Source organism: Limulus polyphemus, unplaced genomic scaffold (genome assembly GCF_000517525.1).
Source record: "Limulus polyphemus unplaced genomic scaffold, Limulus_polyphemus-2.1.2 Scaffold40, whole genome shotgun sequence".
Lineage (NCBI taxonomy): Eukaryota > Metazoa > Arthropoda > Merostomata > Xiphosura > Limulidae > Limulus > Limulus polyphemus.
Genome location: NW_013665650.1, coordinates 1,231,514 through 1,253,751, shown reverse-complemented (window position 1 = coordinate 1,253,751; position 22,238 = coordinate 1,231,514). Strand labels below are relative to the sequence as shown.

Here is a 22,238-nt window from a genome sequence, read left to right as displayed (position 1 = left end):
ATATACTACAGTGTGAAAAGGTTAATAGACAACAAATCATAAGGAAGTTTACATGGAAAAGTATAGAATTTTATGTCTCCTTTAAACACTGTAAAGCTATTATATATTTAAGTTGTTTAATTGTAAAATAATACCACTTAATACCAATTTTATTGTACTAGGCATATAACAACTTCCTTATGTTCTTAATAGCAACACTGATGCATGAAATAGTAGTGAATGTATGGTTCATGTACATGTACTTACACTCAACATTTGGTTACCATTACTTTTATCTTAGTAACACTTGTAAACACTCAGAAACTACTACAGATGTGTACTAAGAAGTGACAGTTTATCTTAAGATATTCATTCATTACTAGCTTTAACCTTTCTGTAGCTGATTATTAATATAAATCTCTACATAGAGATCCAAGATACTGCAAGACTTTGGTGATAACAATAATAACTGAACAGTTAGTTGAGAAAAAACACCTATATTGTGGTTGACATATAGTTATAAACTCTTTATTTTCACTCAGTTCTTATTAATAACTATACTACAATACTGTTTGCGCAAATGAAAAACAAAAGTATGACATTCTCTTTGGAATTACTTAGATGCACATAGAAAGAAAAAGTTATATTTAATGTGAAAAGTGAAAGTTAAACACATGTATAACTGTTCAATTTTAGAAAATGTGGTGGAGGTCATAAAAAAACAACAACGTTAATCAAAGCTTTCTTCAGATTGTTCAGTATGTTGAATAATGCATTTGTGTTTATCATTGTCAATATTAAGGTAGAAACATTAACAAATCTGGGAAAAGTAGGTGAAGAAAAGCTACTAGACTGATTATCCGAATAAAAAAAAAATCAAAATAAAGACATAAGTGAATAAATTCATCGTTTTTTGAATACAGATGAACTGAAGATAGTTTAAGATTCAAATCCTCAAGATGAGTATGGTACTTTATAAACCCTTATGGAGAAAAACAAAACAAAAAAACTTGGGATGTTATAACACAAATATATAAATTTGACATTAACCTCAGTACTATCACTTCAGAATTGGTTTTAATTTTCTTTTAAAATTTGAGGAAGGAGTTGAATGATGACTTATAGAAAAAATAGCTGTTATTTTACCACACTGATTATTTCTTTAAACTGTTGTCCCTTGAAAGTTTAGTGATATGAAAATATGCATCTGAGAACAACTGTAACAAGCATTTTTGCAACCTTTCAGTTTATTGTAGATGTTCTACCTAACTGGGCAAAAATCAGGCAACATAAATTACCAAAACAAACTTCACCTTAATGAATTCCAAGGTCATTTGAGTCATGCCAAATACCTTTTATAACTCATCCTTGAGTGTGGAAGCACATTATGCTAATATATACTACATGTTTGGACAAAACATTGGTCTGTCTTCTTCGAAACATGAAATATGTTCCCCTAAAATAAATCACTTCATTATGGTTTTAACTCATTGTTTGCCAACTTATTATTTTATAACTCATATTATTTTGAAAGTACAAGAATAACTTATAAATAAGAAATGTGGTATAAACATCTTAACAAATTAATAAAATCAAATATGTATATCTGTGTTAAGTTATAACTTTCAATTTCTTTCACTGAATTACAAAACTACAACAAAATTATATGATTTCATATCAGATAGAATATTTATTCTAATTCCAAAACTTCTTAGCTGATATTTATAACAAAGGTCAGGTCTTTAGATCTTGTACTATACCTACATCAATAATTATGTCAAATCCTCATAGTATATGGAATTTTGCAAGTATTTTTGGCTGAAATCTAGACATGTTCCAGAATCAAAGCATTTAATCTTTGCACATAAAGCATTACATCGGGATAATTTATGTGAAATATGTGCCAAGACTTACTTTGTATCAAGCACTGATTTTGGTTTTTATAGCAGAATACACCTGCAAATCAAAATACAAGTAAACCTTTTTTTTTTACTTCATCAGTGTTTATAATAAAATACATTAGTTACAGAACAATCACTTATCCTTACATAAGAGAAAAAAAAAAATCACATCACAGGCACTGATTTATTTCAACCCATATACCACAACACAGGCCAAACACGTTTTACAATAAAACTTTAACCTCGGATGACGTTTTACATTCAAACCAACAAGCACAAACATAAATTGCAATTCTTTTGTAGAGCAAAGTAGAATCTTAAAGGTATGAAAAATTGCTATGCATTGAAATAAATATACATGATATACTTTTAAAAACAGCATGCCACATTTTTGAGAATATCTCTTCTCAAGCTTGGCTAAACCTTATAAGGATAGCTCACAAGAAACAGGGTGATAAACATATTTTGCTAACACAATGTGTTAATCTAACAGTAGTTCTGAACCCAATTATTTATTAAATTGTTATACAATAGCAGTATAAGGACAGACATGTAGGTAAAGATTTTAAGATATGTTTTAACCTGTAATCTAATTTATTTACATCCCAGCAATAATAAATGCAATTATTCACAATCTAAATTATAATGAGTCCATTCTAATCATTCCAATTTCACACAAAAGTTCAAAATTAGTTTTTACTGTAAGCTATTCTAATAAGACTTTAACCAGAATAGATAATATTACCTTATAAGATTAATCATATAAACAATATTTGCACAGTGAAAAAAGCAGTTACAAAGGCAATAAAATACACCTAAAAAATTTTTTTTCATAAATAAGATGTGTACTAATTTTTTGTTGTTATGGATGACATACAATACTTTTCTTGTTCATAACACAGACACACATGCAGATTAAGCTCATCTTACATAGGTTGAAATTCTCATGGGAAATATTTCATGTCATAACGTACATACACACAAACATTCAAGAACTGTTTTAATTTGGATTTAGTCATTACAGTGATATTTAAAATTATATTTTACGTTGAATTATATTATATTTTACCAGACTTTATTTAATAAGTTTATCGCGTATTTTGGCATATTAGATTAATAATAATTATATAAATTATAATTAATACGATAATACCTCAAATTTTAAAGCTTAAAATAAAGATAATATTAAAGCACTACATAATACACTTTCATTCATCTGTGCTAATTATAGCATGTTAAAGTAAACGTGCTTATAAAATTTATACTTAACTCTAAGATGTTCATATTGACACATCTTTCTATTTTCAATTTTCAAAATTAGGGTTTCATGCTTCACAAGCTTTTATCGCTCTAAATCACTAAAGGCTACAACAAATTTAGATAATTAATGTATACTGGAAATAAGTTATAAACATTTCTATCGTAACAATGTCAGCAGTATGCTATTCAATATAGTACGAAGCGACCGGCAATAGCTTTCCTCACGGTCAACGCAAAACACAGAAAGCCGCGTCTCGCATGGCAGACTTTCGAGTATGAACAGCTATAATACGAGCCTCCATTACTGTTGCGTAGAAACAACCGAAAATGTTAAAATTCACAACAATAAACATGTTACTTACTCGTCAAAACTACCTTCCGTCATTTTCTTCCAATTCTATTCCCATTTTAACCATGTCTGTGAGGTTTACGACGCATTTACGATGAAACAAACTAGCCCAAGCTCACCAAACTCCCAATGGACCAAAAACTTTGATCACACAGGAAATGGGCCTACTCAACTACACAAGCTTGTCAATGTATACCTCCGAGCACAGAAAGTAGTGCCAGCGGGCGTGACTTGTTTGAGGCTTCTAAGCAAATGTTGATTCATAAACAAACGAATTATAAATATTTGATTTATTTGTTATTAAAGCGAAAACGAATATATATACTTTTTATGTTGAATTAAATAACGTACTATACAATAAATAATCCAATAAAATTATGCGAATGACTTATTTTGTAGATTGCAATGTGGAAGTATCAAAAAGTAAAATTTATTGAATTATCATTTGTCATAGATTTATTACAGATTACAAGCTCTGACACAAAGATGGGCTTATTTGTTGTTAAGCTCAAAGTTACATAATGTACTATCTGTGCTCTGCCCACCAGTGGTAACGAAACACGGTTTGTAGCGTTGTAAACCTATACAGATTTACCTCTGTGCCACTGGAGGGCCACAAGGGGGGGGATAAATATATATATTTAAAGGATAATATAAGAAAAAAACGAATCTGCATTGAAAATTTTGATAATATTTAATAATCAATGAAGCAATAACTTGTAAATTTAAAGTTAAGACAAAACTGATGTTTTAAAGTAATTTATTTCAATCGAATGCCTTAAGCAGAAACAGATAAGTGTTTTTATATTCCTTTGTGAAAAACTTATTTTGAGAAGATAATCGTTTTTGTATTTTTAACAAACAATAAAATGTTCTAAAATTTACTACATTTCGTCTAAATTAAATGAGAAATATATGCAATTTACTTAAAAAGATCTATCATAGTAGATATACAAAACGTGACTGAATCGCTACCTGTCATAATGTTTTATTTGTTCTAATAAGCACCATATCAATATTCTCAATCAACAGCCCCTCAGTGGCACAGCAGTATGTCTGTGGACTTACAACGCTAGATACCGGCTTTCGATACCCGTGGTGGGCAGAGCACAGATAGCACATTGAGTAGCTTTGTGCTTAATTACAAACAAACAATCCATCAACAGTTGTAGAAACAAATACGTGCATGTTACGATAGTTTAAGTATTTAACTAAACGTAACTAAGCAATACATAAATAATTTAATTTTTAGATATCGAAACATGAAAACTTCAGTCACAGAATAAATAAAATTAAGAAAATAAATATAATATATTGAAGTATTATTTCATAAAGTCTGTTCTTTAATTACATAATATTTAATAATATTACATTATCAATAATGACAAAAAGAAATTATTTTCACAAATCTTTTCCAAATTATAACTATTGTCTCGCGTTTACTATTTGGCCTGCAACACTAATCAGAAATCGTAATTAATGTTTTTTCTGAACCTAATTCCATTGTAGCATAGCCTTTATTGCCTGACGAAGGGCGTTTGCTCGAAACATCGCACAAAATAAAACTAGATAAAGTTTTCATCTAGAAATGTTAACATATTCTTTATTATTATTTATCCAATGTTTTACACTGTATTTTCCATTTGTACACATTAGTAATAAAGGTTTTTTAAAGAAAACAAGAATACAGAAATGCGTTTATGATATAAGTTTGAGAAAATAGATAATTGGTTGCTAAAGAGAACTCATAAGCGGCTCATTTAAGCGTATTTATGATATTTGTACGTAGAGGTGAAATTTTGTACTAGAAAGGCCACACACAAACATGATGAATGCTCTCCTGATTAGTGGCCTGTTTCCGTCATAAGTACTGAACCGCCTACGCTTATGTTCATGAACCAACGTGTATACGACAGTCTCTTAGAGGTATAGAGCAGGTCTACAAAATGGCGTCTACTGCGCCATTAGCTCAAGGCCGAAACGCAAGATGTTCAGCCGATGCTGACTTGGATAACATATATTTCTATGTGAATTTCTGTATGAATTAATAACTTAAGAAAACAAACTTTACACATCAGTGAAATTACTTGAAAATTACCAGACTTTGTGCTAGATTTTAGCAGCGAAATAAACATGCTTTAATCTTTACATTACCAGGCAATACACGCTAGTATTTGAAAATAGCCGCTGTTTTTCTCTTTAAGTAAAGACACGTATCTATGCAACCTTTCGCAAAGACTTGAAAGTTATGATTTTTTTGTAATCATAAAAATATATGTATATTTTACCAATGCATTTATATATTAAACTGTACGTAGGAAACACAGCAAGTGAACTTATAAAATCATAGACACTGAGAGATGAAAGAAAATTTATATCCAAATAAATAAATAAAGATTATATATTTACACATGCATACACAACTGTAAAAACGACTAACGTATCAAGGATACTCTTGAATTGGACATTAATTTAATATTGTCTTATATAATCGAACACAAACACCCATTGTTTAATTCATGTAAATATATTCATATCTAAAGTGAAAAAACGAATAATTTAAACGTGTACAAAATATTTGAAATTTATACACTGATTATTCAATTGAATTGAACTTAATAAAAGTTCAGTTTTCTAAAAGCCAAATAGCACAGCACATAGCACAAAGGACGATTAACATTTGGCGAAAAGACACGTATATCACTTTGTCTTTTCTAGAACAACCGAAAAGAACAAATACAACTTTATCTATTTTTATTTATATTTGTAGTCGAAAAGGTACTCTTATCTAATAGATACTGAAAGTTGTGAATTAAACAATGCTTATTCGTTTTTTAATCTGAACATGAGTGAAGTCACTTTAAAAACACAGTATGCTTTATACACCCTAAAACCTGTGTTTATACGTATTTATTCACAATTTATATGTATAGTTACGCATGTTGTCTATATAAATACAAGTGTTTACCTACGCATCAATCGAGAAAATTGAGAATTATAAACAAAGGAAACTTTTTTTAATGTACATTTGATTTGTGTAACTTAGAATTAGTCGTCCTTTAAGTTAAATGTTAGTCAAATATTCAGGATGAATAGTATGTGTAATTAAATGTAATAAATAAATCTACTTTCCGAATTCCTCCACTTCTATATGTTAATTTAATAAATTATTTTACATGGCATCATTTAGATGGACAGCCTTTCTAAGATTTTTGCAGGAAGGAGGGAAGTTATTCCCTCAATATCCCTGGACCTTCTTTCTGACACTCATTTGTTCTTTTTTTGGTAATTTGATAATTTGTAGTTAAATACTTGGAGAATATTATACTCGACAATATGACATTCTTATTTATTAATATTTTCACTTATACTTCACGTCAGTATTCAATAAGTTGTGAAAAAATTCACAGATGTACAAACTTATAAAAGATAGTGGTCAACCATTTAGGATGCAACGGTATATGATAACATTATTCATCAGGTGATTTTGTACAAAACGTCCAATGATCTGGTTCAGGAATAATGAGACGTTATTGGCTAGGGCTGCATATCAGAAGGTTCAAGTTTCGAGCCGTGACATAACCCTGAAGATGTTCCGTATTTTCAGTTGTGTAGGCGTTATGAATATGACGGTGAATCCTGATATTCCGTTAATAATAATATCGTGAGCTGTAGGTACTGCTGACTTGTTGTTCCCCCACTGGTTAGGTGGAATAGTTATTCCTGAACCTTGGCTTGTCCATTTAGCTCATGTATCGCATAAGGAGTCGATCAGGTTGACAACAGCAAATACCATAAACATGAGTGGTTGATATCTAGAGATCGTATTAATAGTATGTTCTGACAGAGGTTCACGGACATATGTCAGTGCTTATTAATACGTCTAACTATACTTTTAACCTATAACTGATGACCAAACACTCTGTGCCTCTGTGCAGCGCCTTAACACAGAAATCACATGACATTATTAAAAAACAGCTCTCTTACATTGAAGAAAAATATTACAGTATCAGATTATACGCATTTTACTACGATAACTGCACAAAATTATATTTAACTTTTTGTATCGAATTGTACACATTTTACTATGACAACTACAAAAATTTTTGTCCAACTTTTTAAGTCGAATTATACACATTTTAATACGATAACTACAAGGATTTATATTTAACTTTTTATATCGAATTATACGCATTTTACAACGATAACTACAAGGATTTATGTTCAACTTTTGTATCGAATTACACCTATTTTAATACGATAATTACAAGGACTTATAATTAACTTTTCATATCAAACTATATGAATTTTACTATGATAACTACAAGGGTTTCTATTTAGCTTTTTGTATCGAATCATACGCGTTTTACTGTGATAACTACATGGACTTATATTTAAGGTGGTTATAATTTAATACAAAAATTTTACTACGATAACTACAAGGATTTCTATTTGACTTTTTTGTCCCGAATTATACGCGTTTTACTATATGATAACTACAAATATTTCTATTTATTTGACTGTTCTAATTGTAGCAGCATTTATAAGACCTTAACATTTGATTAACATCTTTTACTGCAATAAGAGCAGGAACATGCTCCTTACGAATAATACTGAAATATTACATTATCTTAATTACAAGGATCTCAGTTTAATTTGTCTATGTAACATGTATCTGTTTTAGTGTGTTTTATTGCCAACTAGTTTTTTTCTTATATTATTGCCTCCCAGTGGCACAGCGGTATGTCTGCGGACTTACAACGCTGGAAGCCGGGTTTCGATACCCGTGGTGGGCATAGCACAGATAGCCCATTGTATAGTTTTGTGCTTAATTAAAAACAAATAAACATTCTTATATTATTCCCATGCTTTCTTTCTATCATTTTCATTATCCAAAACTTATACCTGTTTTTTTGTCTTTTCACAGTGATGGCTAAAAAGAGCTATGTTAATATTTACTTTTGAAATCGTTTTCTTTTTGGTGTCATTATTTTAACGATATCATTCAAAACTGGTTCTCGGAGGTTCTATCTTTTATTCGGGAATCTCAAAAGAATACAATATAATTCTATGTCGCATTCGCGCTTTGTTGGTGTAAGAAATGTAACAAAGCATCTTTTTTTTTCTTCTCTCTCTCTCTCTCTGATGTTCATACTGCTTTGATTGATTCAATTAACATTTATAATTTTCGTTGATGTTAACTAATATGATATATCGGTTTATTGCATCACTGAAAGCTTACAATACACTCCGAATATACATGCATGATGTTCATGTTTTCTTTTTTCTCTTGGTAAATACAATGATTATCATGTAAATCTTATATCTTACACTGGGCTTACAATATGTGATTTATAGTTGACATTAATATATTTTGTTTTCACTGAAAATTTCTAAATGTTACTGTTTAGTTTGTATTTATGTTTTCAAATGTGTTACTTTGATAAATACAAAATTACTTTCAAACTTTTGTAGTGATATTTGCATCTGTTATGTTATATATATATATATATATATTTATATATACATATAAAATTACCATAACATTTTATAGCTAAATCTGCTCTTACCACGTATTAAATAATACTCACCTTAGATATAGCTACAGCCACAGAAGTCGCGATATGTATACATATATATATACAAAATTATCATAACGTTTTTGTAGCTAAATCTGCTCCTACCACATAATAAATAATACTCACCTTAGATATAGCTACAGCCACAGAAGTCGCGATATGTATACATATATATACAAAATTATCATAACATTTTTACAGCTAAATCTGTTCCTCGGTGGCTCAGCGGTAAGTGTGGATTTGTAACGTTAAAAATCGGGTTTCACTACCCATCGGTGGGCATAACTCAGACAACCCATTGTGTAACTTTGTGCTTTACAAGAAATAATCAAACAATAGCTAAGTCTAATTATTAATTAGTTACTAATTATTTAATAATATATGCTAATAACTAATTAGTTTATATTGTATGTTTCTTATGTTACTTTGCTGCCATATTCGAACGGATATTCAAGTTTCATACTAAAAATACACCGTCAGGTATTAAAGAAATGCTCGAAAAGAAACTAAATTCACTCATAGAAGGCGAAAACAAGAAGCCTTTTAACACAACTAAAACGCCCACAAATGAACCTGTGTAAACGACTATTAGCAGAACTCGAATAAAGTGTGCTAAATAAAATACTACATTTTGTCCTACCACAGGACAAATTACCCACCTTAGGTAAAGCTACAACCACAGAAGACGCGATAGGCAGCCTATCAGAATAAGAAAAACATAAATTCATTATCAAAATAAAGTAAGAAATCAAGAAATTCATGAAATATAAGCACACCTTATAATACCATCCAAATGTAAAACAAAAAAGAAATGTCCTTAGGAACATAAAGAAAGACAACACCAGGACAATTCCATCAGGAGCAAAGAGGAATACTCCATCAAACTCCAAACTCTAGTTGAAGGTGGCCACTCCACAAATATCAAGTGTAACTTAAGAGTTAACACAGAGAAAAAAGTAATGATTAAACAGCATTCTAAGAAGAAATTAGATTAGAAACATTCAAACGACTAACAGTACCGCCCCACACATCTATGTCCTGTTTAAAATTCATAAACAAAGGCTATCTTCTCAGTCCCATAGTTAACTCCAGAGATTAATCATGCCATCCCTTACCCAGATATCTTGTAGATAATGCCACCATTAACAGATAAAACATCTTTACACGTTAAGAACTCGGTCCACCGTCCACTTTGTAGAGATTATAAAGTAATCACGATAACCTCACAGGACATTAATGTACCAACTGTTGAAACACTACAGATACTTCGCTAACGGCTTGAAAATGATAGAACTCTCGGGTAACGCCCCCTGATATCATCAATACTCTATAACTTCTAAGTGGAACATTTTGAGGATAACGTCCTCAAAACACTCGCTTTTAGGTCGAGAATTTGGCTGATATATATTCGTAATATCATATCCTACAGACAAGATCATGATACACCTGAACTCAAAACGTCCAGTCGCAATGCAAATAGAAGATAACGAGTTCGTAATTCTAGACACGTGTCTTATGCACCACAGGAATTTACAGGAAATCCGCAGATAGGGGTAAATGCCTCGACTATAGAAGAAACCACCTCAGCATTGTAAAGACAGACGTCATAGACTGCCAAGTTTCCAGAATCAGTAAGTTTTGTAATACAGAAGATGCTAAGAAAAAATGCATCTCTACAACTACAATGGATACCTTGAACATTTGATAAATAATAATAATATAATAAAAAGAAAGATGAACACCAATAACAAGCAGAAATAAAATCACAGACAGACAGACAGACACACACACAGTCACAAAGCCATATTTCCTTAAGTCAAAGACCTCTCCGATAAGATACGGATGATATGAAAACAGCATATTCCGAAGCCAAAACGTAATATAATTATACTTAGTACACGTTAAATTACCTAAAGACCCAACGGAAAAACAAAACGCAAATTACAACATTCCTCGTTGATATGGACACCAATATATTAGAGAAACAAAAAGAAAAACGAAAAGCTAGAATTCAGGAGCATGACAAGGTTCATTAATACTGATCTATCTACAATAATAGCCCATCGTGTAAAAAAAAAGAAAGCCATATAGTAAAATAGAATAATATGAATATAATGGGATATGAATCAAACACGAAAAAACTAAAGATAAAAGGAGCTTTCTACAGAAGTTAGAAGCTTTCCGTCTAACTGAAAATACAGTCAAACTAATGTAGAAGACAGTAAAACTTGGATACTCTTCTCGTAAAGATAAACATTCATGTAGTTATTTAATTCCGAGCTTAATGGGCCGGATCTCGAACGAGTGGGTAGTATGTCAGCCTTTTCATCGAGAATATCCAGGATCAAATCCTGGTCATTTCCAAAATAAATACATTTCTTCTGAGGGCTTTCTTGAAAACGGGAGAAGATCAACATCCGTAATGTAGCATACAAACTAATTAGTATCTAGTGATAAAAACAATTAAGTAATCATTAGAACATGTTGATCGTAGAAACTAATAACTATGTATGACAACGATTATTAACATATCTTTATAGCTGATGTTCAGGTTAGTTTTCATCATTGCCATGACATCTTTAAATATGATGTTCAGGTTTGTTATGTCATGTATATGTTTATAAATAATTATTAACATATCTTTACAGCTGATGTTCAGGTTTGTTATGTCATGTATAAGTTTATAAATAATTATTAACATATCTTTACAGCTGATGTTCAGGTTTGTTATGTCACGTATAAGTTTATAAATAATTATTAACATATCTTTACAGCTGATGTTCAGGTTAGTTTTCATCATTGCTATGACATCGTTAAATATAATGTTAGAATTTATTTGGTCATATATACAAAATTAGAATCAAACTTTTACGTCTGATGTTCGGGCCCATAAGTAAGATACTTACAAAATTACCATCCAAGCTTTTGAGCAGATGGATGTTCAGGTGTGTTATTTTTATGCATACACAATTGCTGTCAAACTGTTACAGTTGTTGTTTCGGTCTGTTACTATTATAAAGAAACATTTACATCTGATGTTCAGCTCGTTTAATAACATACATACAAGATCATTATCAAACTTTCAAGCCTGTTAAGATCTGCTATTACAATACATACAAAATCGCTGTTAAATCAAACCTTTGTATATATATGTTCAGGTCCGTTGTTGTGACTTATTTAAAATTACTATTAAACCTTTACAGCTAATTTTCAGGCCTATTACTGTGATACAGGGATTGCATGAAAATGTTACATCTTATGTTCATGCACTTTACTACAATAAATATAAGATTTATTCTACACACTTGTTTACGTGTTTTGCAGTGAAAACCACACGAATAACATCCAAATTTATACGTGACTTAATTGTATTTTACTGTAGTAACTGCAAGTTAGCCGTCTGACTGCTTATTTGACGTTCAAATGGAAACAGTCACAAGTCATCAATTATTTAAATTGCTCATGTTTCATAGTTTTAAGAACTAAAATACCAAAAAAGAATTTACATCACTAACGTTTAGATATTTGGCTATAATAATTACAAAAATATATCCTGTCTATTATCTCTGATGCTCATGTTTTTTTTAACTATGATCCACGCTTGTATCATCGATGAACACAAAATTAACGTTTTGTTTGGTCAGTAACTCCTTTTTATTATGCTTCCCTCACTTCCAGAGGCTCAGCGGTACGTCTGCAGGCTTACGACACTAAAAATTGGGGTTTAATACCCGTGGAGAGCACACTGCAGATAGCCCATTATGAAGCTTTGTGCTTAATATCAACAACATCAAACTATGGATCCCAGTGACTCAGTGGTAAGTCTAAATGCTTATAACGCTAAAAACCTGGTTTTGATACCCATGGCGGGCACACCACAAATAGTCCAATTGTATTTTTTTCCATAATAACAAACAAACAAACCTTTTCAATTAAATGACATTCATGAAAAAGCAAAACTGAGATAAGAAAGTTAACCTTTTCCATTTCCTATCTGATAATTATCCTACAGGATAATTGTTAGTTACAATATCTAGACTATAGAAAAACAAACCCAAAATTTAAAATATTGCCGATAACCACCGCTAGCTCATTTATACGCGATTCAGGCATCTGATGGTACGTTATGCGATCTGAAATGCAAATGATTTATTAGTTAGTTTAAGCTCGTAGTTGAACGTTTCATAGAGATGGTTGTACATCTTTACAGTTCATGACATTCCACTTCACTATGAAGTATGATTACCACAAACACCAAAAGAAGTTTGACACCGATGTATCAAGCTTAAAATAAGAATGTTGTTAAGTATCTGGAGTAAGCTGACTAGACGTGACGCATTTTCCAAGAGTATCCCGTACGTGTTCTATGAGGATGAAGACTGTTGAGTGTTTTACAGCTAGATCACCCATTCAGTCAATCTCCTCCTTCTTTAAAGAATGCGTTGATTCATTCATTAAGCCAAAGTGAGGACCATTGTACTTCTACATTGTAGCATAAAGGGTTGTTCGATGTGGTCCCTTTAATTCTGCGTAATGTAGAGAGTGATACGTCTACCGTTACTCATTCCTGTCCTCACTATAGTTCCACCATCGCCATATGAATTACGTTTTTCTGTGAAAATAGAGTAAATTTATTCCAAGTTTTCTTCATAGGGAGCATGTGCTTGCTGTATGATTGCACGAGGAAGCACGAACAGTTTGTAAAAAAAGAACAACAACAACAAAAAAAGACTTGTTGCGAAATGAACCTCATTGGGCATCTGACATGCATACCTACCTTGTGGAGTGTTTGTGACTATCTGTAAACTTGTATGGCGTACAGATGTGGTTGCGAACAGGTTTCTTATTATTGTGGCAAACTAGAATCCACAGATAGTAGCTGCCTGCTATTATTGTGGTTGGTCATCTGCCTTGTCAAGGTGTTTGAGACACATTACCATTGGCTTGTAAGCGGTTTCACATTCTATTAATGACGCTTTGAAATACTTGTAGTCAACACGTAATAAGCTGTTGTGATTTGCTGGCTTCAATTTGTCTATTGGTTCTTTACATGAATGAAATATCCGGGTGTCTTCCGTACGCTACAGCTATGGTTTACAAACAGCTTGGAGTACTTGAAATCCCTGTGTTTCACTTTAAAGTGTCAACTGAGACTCAATGTTATAAGACCACTATATAAAGCAGAGGCTGAATGACCAATCGTTTGCATTTCAGATCACATAACTGAATATCAAATGACTAAAACGTTTAACAATACACTGAGGAGTATGAATGATATCATTTTACAAAAGTGGTTCTGCTTTGTTATAAATATTTAAATGTAACATATTACGATTGGTTTTTGTGCAGTGTAGTTTATTGATATTCCTAATATATTTAACATTGCAATATAGTGTTATAAGCTATAAGGAGAGAGATGAGAATTCGGTACAAAAAAATATTTTCATAGTTTCCATGATATATGTATACATTATTTACCCCCCCCCCCCAATTTCTTGTCTTACCCTTGAACTTTAAAATTATTTTCGCCCGTCATTTGATAATGCATATGTATAATTTATCCCTCCGAATTCCTATCTTATATACGTTTCATCATTTACATTATTTTAAAAATGTTTGACTGCCAGTTTTAAATTATGTATTCATTAAAATTCTTATCTTGCGGAGGCCTTGCATAGCGAATCGCGTGTTTGAGTCTTTTCATTGGACATGCTCATCCTTTCAGCCGTGGGGGCGTTATAATGTGATGGTTAATCACATTTTTTGCCGGTAAAGAGTAGCCCAAGAGGTGGTGGTGTGTGGTGTTGATATCACTTTCCGGTAGTTTTTAGATTATATATATGTATATAGCTGATTTATCCGTTTAATGTACGGGGAAGATATAGAGGCTTCCGGAGGTGACATACCGACTCTCCTATGTCACTCCCTTGGGGTTCTGAGGGTACATGCCATGTTTAATGACAATTGGTCCAACGGTTCGCCATTTATAAGCGGACACAACGCACGTGGAAGACATAGAGGCCCGGGGAGGTATTATAGGGGGTAAGATCCGAACGCGGACCTCTTTATGTCACTTCCTGGGTTTGATGACAATCGGTCCAGCGGTTTTCCAGTTATAAGTAGACATACAAATATACTTTTTTCAAAGAATAGTACGCACACACACACGTATACGTAACTCAACCGCCGAAATTCATATCTTAGGCTTTATCATTTACATCATTTTCAAAATATTTGCCAGTCAGTTTTAGATCCTGCGCATGTATCTATTTATAATTTTACCATCAACATTTTTATCTTACGTTTTACCACCTTTAACAAAATTTCAAAATATTTTTCTTTAGTCTTAAAATTCTAATCTTAGGCCTCATCTTTTACATTGTTTTAGAATACCTCTTTGTCAATTGTTTTTAGATCATATAGAAAAATAATTTAACCGTCAAAATTCTTACTTAATTTTTCAGCCCTTTTTAATCGTTTTCAAAATATCTGCCCTTTAGTGTCTGAAGAATGGTAATTAAATTTACTACATATCTCGTTCGAAATGCGTAAAACTCGCAATCTTTATAAGATATATTTCAGACGTTTAATAATAATTATGATTTTATTTACTTTTGTGTTTTATTAAGAATAAGATGAAATTGTTGATTGTTCGATAAAACCTCAACATTCTGCATTTGAGATTTATAAATGACGTTTTCGTGAATTTTGTAATATATCTTTCCATATCCTAAAATTCCCAGTTTAAGATTAAGGCAAATTAATTACACAGCATTAAAGTTTTCCACCAATTACACAAGCCTGAGAAGTTAATATTCATAAAAGTTGTTTTGATTTTAATAACGGATTTTTCATAATTCAGCTAAGCAGATTTCGAAAATATTATTAATTTTTTTCTATAACGTAAAGATATTTTACAGCTCGGGAAGAAAGAAAAACACTCTTACTTAGATCAAATTGTTATTTCATTTACCACAATGAACATTTTTTATTATTATATTTGTTATGTCGCGATTGGTCTAGCGAAATCTATATCCAGTGGTTGTCAACATTTTAAGCATAACTAAGTGTGACCAGATTTCAATGAAAATGATTCACTTATCTAAAATTAGATATGCCGTTTTGTGAAAGATCTGTACGTGATGGAGAAAAATGGATATCATTTTCAGATTCAGCGTACAGAAATTGCCGTAGAACATGTAAAAATTGCAAGACAATAAAACCATCGCAGGCCTGTGTTAACGATTGTACTGGATTGAAATGGGAGGTTTAAAGACTTCGTACTTTTTGTTTAATTTCAATGCTAAGTTTTGGGATGGAAACTAATTTTTAATGCTTTTCGTTAATAAAAACATACAATTTTTTCTTAAAGCATATTCGATTAGTATTTAAATTTGTTTGTAGCTAGTCATAAGGCTACACAATGGGCAATCTGTACCACGGGTATTAAAATCCAGTTTCTAACATTATAAGACCGCATACTTAATTCTTTGCCACTGGCGAGCGGCACAGCGGTATGTCTGCAGACTTACAACGCTAGAATCCGGGTTTCGATACCAGTGGTGGGCAGAGTACAGATAGCCCATTGTGTAGCTTTGTGCTTAATTACAAATAAACAAAATAAACAAACAAACAAGCCACTGGGGAGGGGGCCAGTATTTAAAAACAAATGCTTGAAAGTATCAATACTCCACCTTTGATTCATTTAAATTTTTGTAGTTCATATCTTGTTTAATTTTGCGTCTAATTTTCTTTTAAAGTTTAAATATCACAAGAAACATGTACAATTAAAACCTTAAAATAAATTGATATACTTATCTTAGTACAACTTCTATACAAAGATTAAGTATAACTTAGACATTATTTCAGTATCAAATAGTCACCTTACTTTAAAGTCTGATGCAACATTGGTTAATATTTGTGCTTTGCAGTAAAGTCTTAAGTGTTAAAGATAAATCGGCTGGAAGGAAATGACGGGTGTATAAAATAATAATTGATCCATATAAATGTTTATACATATATACGTGTATTTTTTATGTACGTAAAACACGCATTCCAATTCACTGACTAAAATATCCTCCGTAATGTCAAATAATTATTTTCCCCTTTTCTTACAAAAGGCCTGTTTTTTTTTTGCTCATTGTTCATTAATAAATTATGTGTTTACTTCGTACACGTGAGATAAAATGACGTCTTTAATATACGTGGAAGAAGATGATATGCACTCACAACTCTAAGGATATGTTAGCACTGTACATAATTAATGGGGAAAAAACAAAACAATGGATTAACTGTGTGATATGTATTTTGTTAAGAAACAGAGAATTTTAATGTTTAAAATTATTCTCAAAGCCTTGTCAATATCCTATGTTGACACAGCGAAGTTATTTTTGCATGTCACGAATACATACATATTAGTTTCAACAACAAATTATCACCAAATAATCATTACAGTTAAATATTTACCTCTCTGGTATCATTGATGTGGAGGTGTCGGTTAATTTGAACTGCAGTACTATTTAAAAGTAATCTTGTTTACTTTGTCTTGAACCTAGTGAATAGAACCTTCATTGACTTTCCAAGATTAGCTTCCCGAAGAATATAACTAGCAATCTTTTAATACAGAAGTTTATTTAGCTGCAAAATTGTTCAATTTATTTCGCTTGTGGAACGTAATCAATTTGACGTAGATAGGATTATATACTAGACTTCAGATGAAATTATGATTGGATCATGTATACAACTAATAGCATTCTCTGTCATGTTAGTTACCATCACTTTTATCTTGGTTTAACATTTTAAGCACAAAACTTCGCGTTGTTCCATTGAAGATGATAATCTATTGGCTTTTTATTTCAGTTTTCATAATAACTGCCACAATTACAGCTTTTTAAATGTAAGTTTAGATTACATAACAGGGGAAAATTATAAAATAGCAAGCGTTTGAATCATCTTTCTGTTGAGTACATTTCAGAAAAGTACAAAACTTCAAACTGTGTTCCTTGTATTGTTTGAAATGTGGTCAGCCTTAATTAAAGCTGACCATTTGTTTCAACAGTTTGCGCAAACCTATAGAAAGGCTCTCTTGGCACTGCCATCCTTAACTTTGACTTTTAGACTAGAGAGAATGCACCCATCGCCAACTCTCAAGGTACTCTTTCCTGGTCGAATAGTAGGACTTGATCGTCGATCGTATAACTTACCAATGCGAAGCGCGTTTTTACAGCAACGAGTTGCGAACCACGAGTCTTTTGATTCATAGCCAGGGTACGCTAACCAGTCGGCCACGCACTGCTCTAAATGTGACTGAGCAAAGTCGAAATTCTTATGATGTTTGAAATAGGACTAAAATTTCATGATGATTTCACAGGAGCTCCTAAGTTACAACTTTCTAGTTAACTTCTGAGAGACCAACATTGCCACTATAACTTAAATGAATATGGAAATATCGATTAGATATAGGTAATACATATAATTCTTTGTATAGCAGTTCTTAATTTGTTTCTTACTAATCAAATGATCTAATTTTCCGAATATTATCCCATTTACTCATTGTTTGTTCTTTGCTTCAAATTTTGTACAAGGTTTAATTTTTCCCACTTAAATGTATAAAAGTGGCAGCTAACTAAAATTGAGTAAAACCATTCGTTTTATAATCATTCACTTTTATTATGAAAATTATCAATAATAAATATACAGTAGTAATCCCCTTTAATGGAACGTTTTTTGTTCTGCCTCCACTTGAAATAACTTGTTTTTTTATTGTTTCTGTTCATGGACTCGGTATTGAAGTCTTTCTCAGAAATAATTTTGGTTTCTCAAAAATGGGCATTATACGTAGAACTTTTATTGTTGTCGTTTGTTTTTTCCTAGAAATGGTTAGAAGTGCAGTAAAACAGCATAGTACCCATGTTTAATGGAAACCAACCAGCAGATCACGGTCTTGCACGTTACAAATAGCGTTAAATACTCAATATTATAGAAATGATTCTGTAAACCAATTCAAATATTATCTTACAATTAACTTCCAAATAATAATGGATTAGAAGCAACCAGTTATCGGTTTTCTCCAAAAAGTTATTTGATAATGCTAAACATTACCTTGAATTAAGTTTAGTATAACATTATTTCGAGTAAAATTAAATAATATAACAAACATAATTAATTTTACTATGTATTAAAAAATAAACAAGTTCAAATTGCATCCATTACACGTATAAGGTTATATAATATCACAGTGTACTGTTAACTGACTTGTCAGAAAATCTAGTTTTAAAATTGCCGAAATAGCATTTTATCAAGTACAAAGTCACTTTTGTTTGGAAATAAGATCAATGATATTCAGCTATATATGCTAGTGAAAAAAATAAACCCTATAGAAATGTGAGTGAATCTAATTCTAGTAAGTATGACGTCAATCTCGGTTAAAAATGCAATAACAGAATTTCTGGTCTATACTTCTGGCGAATAAAACACCATAAAAATTCGTGGAGATCGATTTTCAGTCGGTATGACGTCATTTTTGGCAGAATGACGTCATTTTCCTTTTCACTTAATGATGTTTGAAAGTTATGAGAATTTGTGCACATCTACCAGACTTCGTTATTTTGAGACAAACTGCTAATGAATTATGCACCTTTTTGCTATTTTACATACCCATCAACACACAACACCATAAGAACAAAATGCTAAACCATAAGCAATAGGCACCGCAGGATTGTAAAATAAAATATAACATCCATCAGCACATTAACTAAAAATAACTTAAACATTTTGCCTCTAACATCTAATTACTGAAAAAAAAGTACAAATACAAACGAATTAATATTTACTTTAAAGAAAGTTTTATTTCTAATGAAAAAAAGTTAAAACCGTTATTAGTATTTCATACGGACAATAATCAACGTAAATGTTTCAACCAGGAAAATTACTACTGAAATACTACTCTCTTTGAAATATACAGCAAATGTAAATATATACTAAACGTTTTTTTTACTCTAATGTTGCACATAGATGTATACATAACACACGTTTTACGGCTTTATACAACTACATACAGCAGCTGTCATATAGATGCAGGTTTAAAGGGCAACATGAACTAAAATAATATAAAAACAACTATTTGCTAGGACTCGATAATATTGAATATCTTTAAATTTTGCACAAGTACATACCGGAATGATTAAAGTATGCTTTAAAAATTGTTTTCTCTTAGAAAAAGAAGTATTAGAGAGGATCTTAATGCTGAAAATGGCAGGAATATGACACAAATATAAACTTGTTCTGCAGGGTAGGAGTCATTTTCAGCTAATATAGCTTTATATTTTTAACAGGATGGTTGGCCTTTGGAATGGATTACCTTCAGATGTAGTGGATGCAGTTAATTTAAGGAAGTTTAAGGAAATGCTTTTTAAATATTTGAATGATAAGGGCTGGTTTTGATATTTTTATTTTCATCTTAAAGTTTACTTTAGTGGATAGGATGGCTTAGAGGGACCAATGGGTCCCTTGTTGCCCTTAAATTATATGTAATATGTAAACCAAACACAACAAAAAAAGTTCTTCATATTCAATTTTATTTCAATAAAATGAGCTCAATAAGACTTCACTTGTTGCTCTTTCTATCTACTCTTATTTACCAACGACAAGCCTACTGATTAAAAATTGAAGTGTAAAAGGGAAGCTAACAATTTCGAAAAAATTGCTTCTCAGCAGAATATTAAAAGACCAGATGTGTACCACACAAACCATGTTTGGCTAGAAATACTACATACAATAATATACGTTACAACAATATTTAGAGTTGCTTATAAACTGAATACAGGGGATTATATTTTATGAAACATCAAGTAGTACATATATTTTACAAATTAGCTTTGTAGTAATTTCCTGGAGGTAAGCCATGTTTAGTTTATAATTTTGTTGCACAAGAGGTTGTTACAATCAATCTATACTTACAGAGTTGATTCTTCACATCTCTGGTATACGTAAATCGTTTTTTGACACAAATTTTTCTTTTTTTACAAGGACCCTATTTAGAATAGTAAATAAAGGTGTTTTTGAGTTTTAAATAATTTTTGAACCTTTAATCTATTTTTCTCTCAAATTTCTGAAAAAACAAGCTCTTGGTGGTTAGTTTCAGAAAACGAAATATTTATTTAGAGCTTATACATACAAAACTACCTAGCCACAAACTCAAAACGTTCAATAGTGAATTGACCGCGAATCTGCGTTTTACAATATTTATCAAACTTACACAAACACAATTCATTCTCTAACATAGTTTCCATTGCATAATTTAGTGTTTTGGAGACTTCATCTTAAATAAGTCTGTCTGGTGAAAGCAATTCTTTAAAAATAATATGGATAATTATGATTTCTTTTAATCATTTTCCTTTCTTGCTATAGTTTTATTAATTTTGATTTCATTTAATCATTCTCCTTTCTTGCTATAGTTTTATTAATTTTGATTTCATTTAATCCTTCTGCTTCCTTGCTCTAGTTTTATTGATTTTGATTTCATTTAATCCTTCTCTTTCCGTACTATAGTTTATTAAATCTGATTTTATTTAATCCTTCTCCTTCCATACTAAAGTTTTATTAATTATGATTTCATTTAATCCTTCTTCTTCCTTAGTATAGTTTTATTAATTTTGATTTTTTTATTCCTTCTCCTTCCGTACCATAGTTTTATTAATTTTGATTTCATTTAATCCTTCTCCTTCTTTACTATGGTTTTATTAATTTTGATTTCTTTTATTCCTTCTCCTTCCTTACTATAGTTTTATTAATTTTGATTTCATTTATTCCTCCTCTTTCTGTACTATAGTTTTATTTATTTTGATTTCATTTAATCTTTCTCCTTCCTTACTATAGATTTATTTATTTAATTTAATTTAATCCTTCTCCTTCATCACTATAGTTTTATTAATTTTGATTTCTTTTAATCATTCTCCTTCCTTGCTATACTTGTATTAATTTTGATTTCATTTAATCATTCTCCTTCCTTACTATAGATTTATTTATTTTATTTTATTTAAGCCTTCTTCTTACTATAGTTTTATTAATTATTATTTCATTTAATCCTTCTCCTTCCTTGCTCTAGTTTTATTAATTTTGATTTCATTTAATTCTTCAGTTCCTTGCTCTAGTTTTATTAATTTTGATTTC

General features: G+C 31.0%; 1 protein-coding gene across 2 annotated transcripts in view; it reads right to left on the bottom strand.

The window, feature by feature from the left end:
- The window catches only part of LOC106461679 (sprouty-related, EVH1 domain-containing protein 2-like), a 207,584-nt gene that overhangs the window by 40,378 nt on the left and 144,968 nt on the right, over positions 1 to 22,238 (bottom strand). The window contains exon 1 of one of the 2 annotated variants that reach the window (XM_022388853.1): positions 3,503 to 3,637. The exons of the other annotated variant lie outside the window; for it this stretch is intronic. Coding sequence (XP_022244561.1) covers positions 3,503 to 3,525 — 23 coding nt within the window. The 5' untranslated portion in view covers positions 3,526 to 3,637. Of the gene's footprint in view, positions 1 to 3,502; positions 3,638 to 22,238 lie in introns of those variants that run through there. 2 annotated transcript variants of the gene reach the window in all.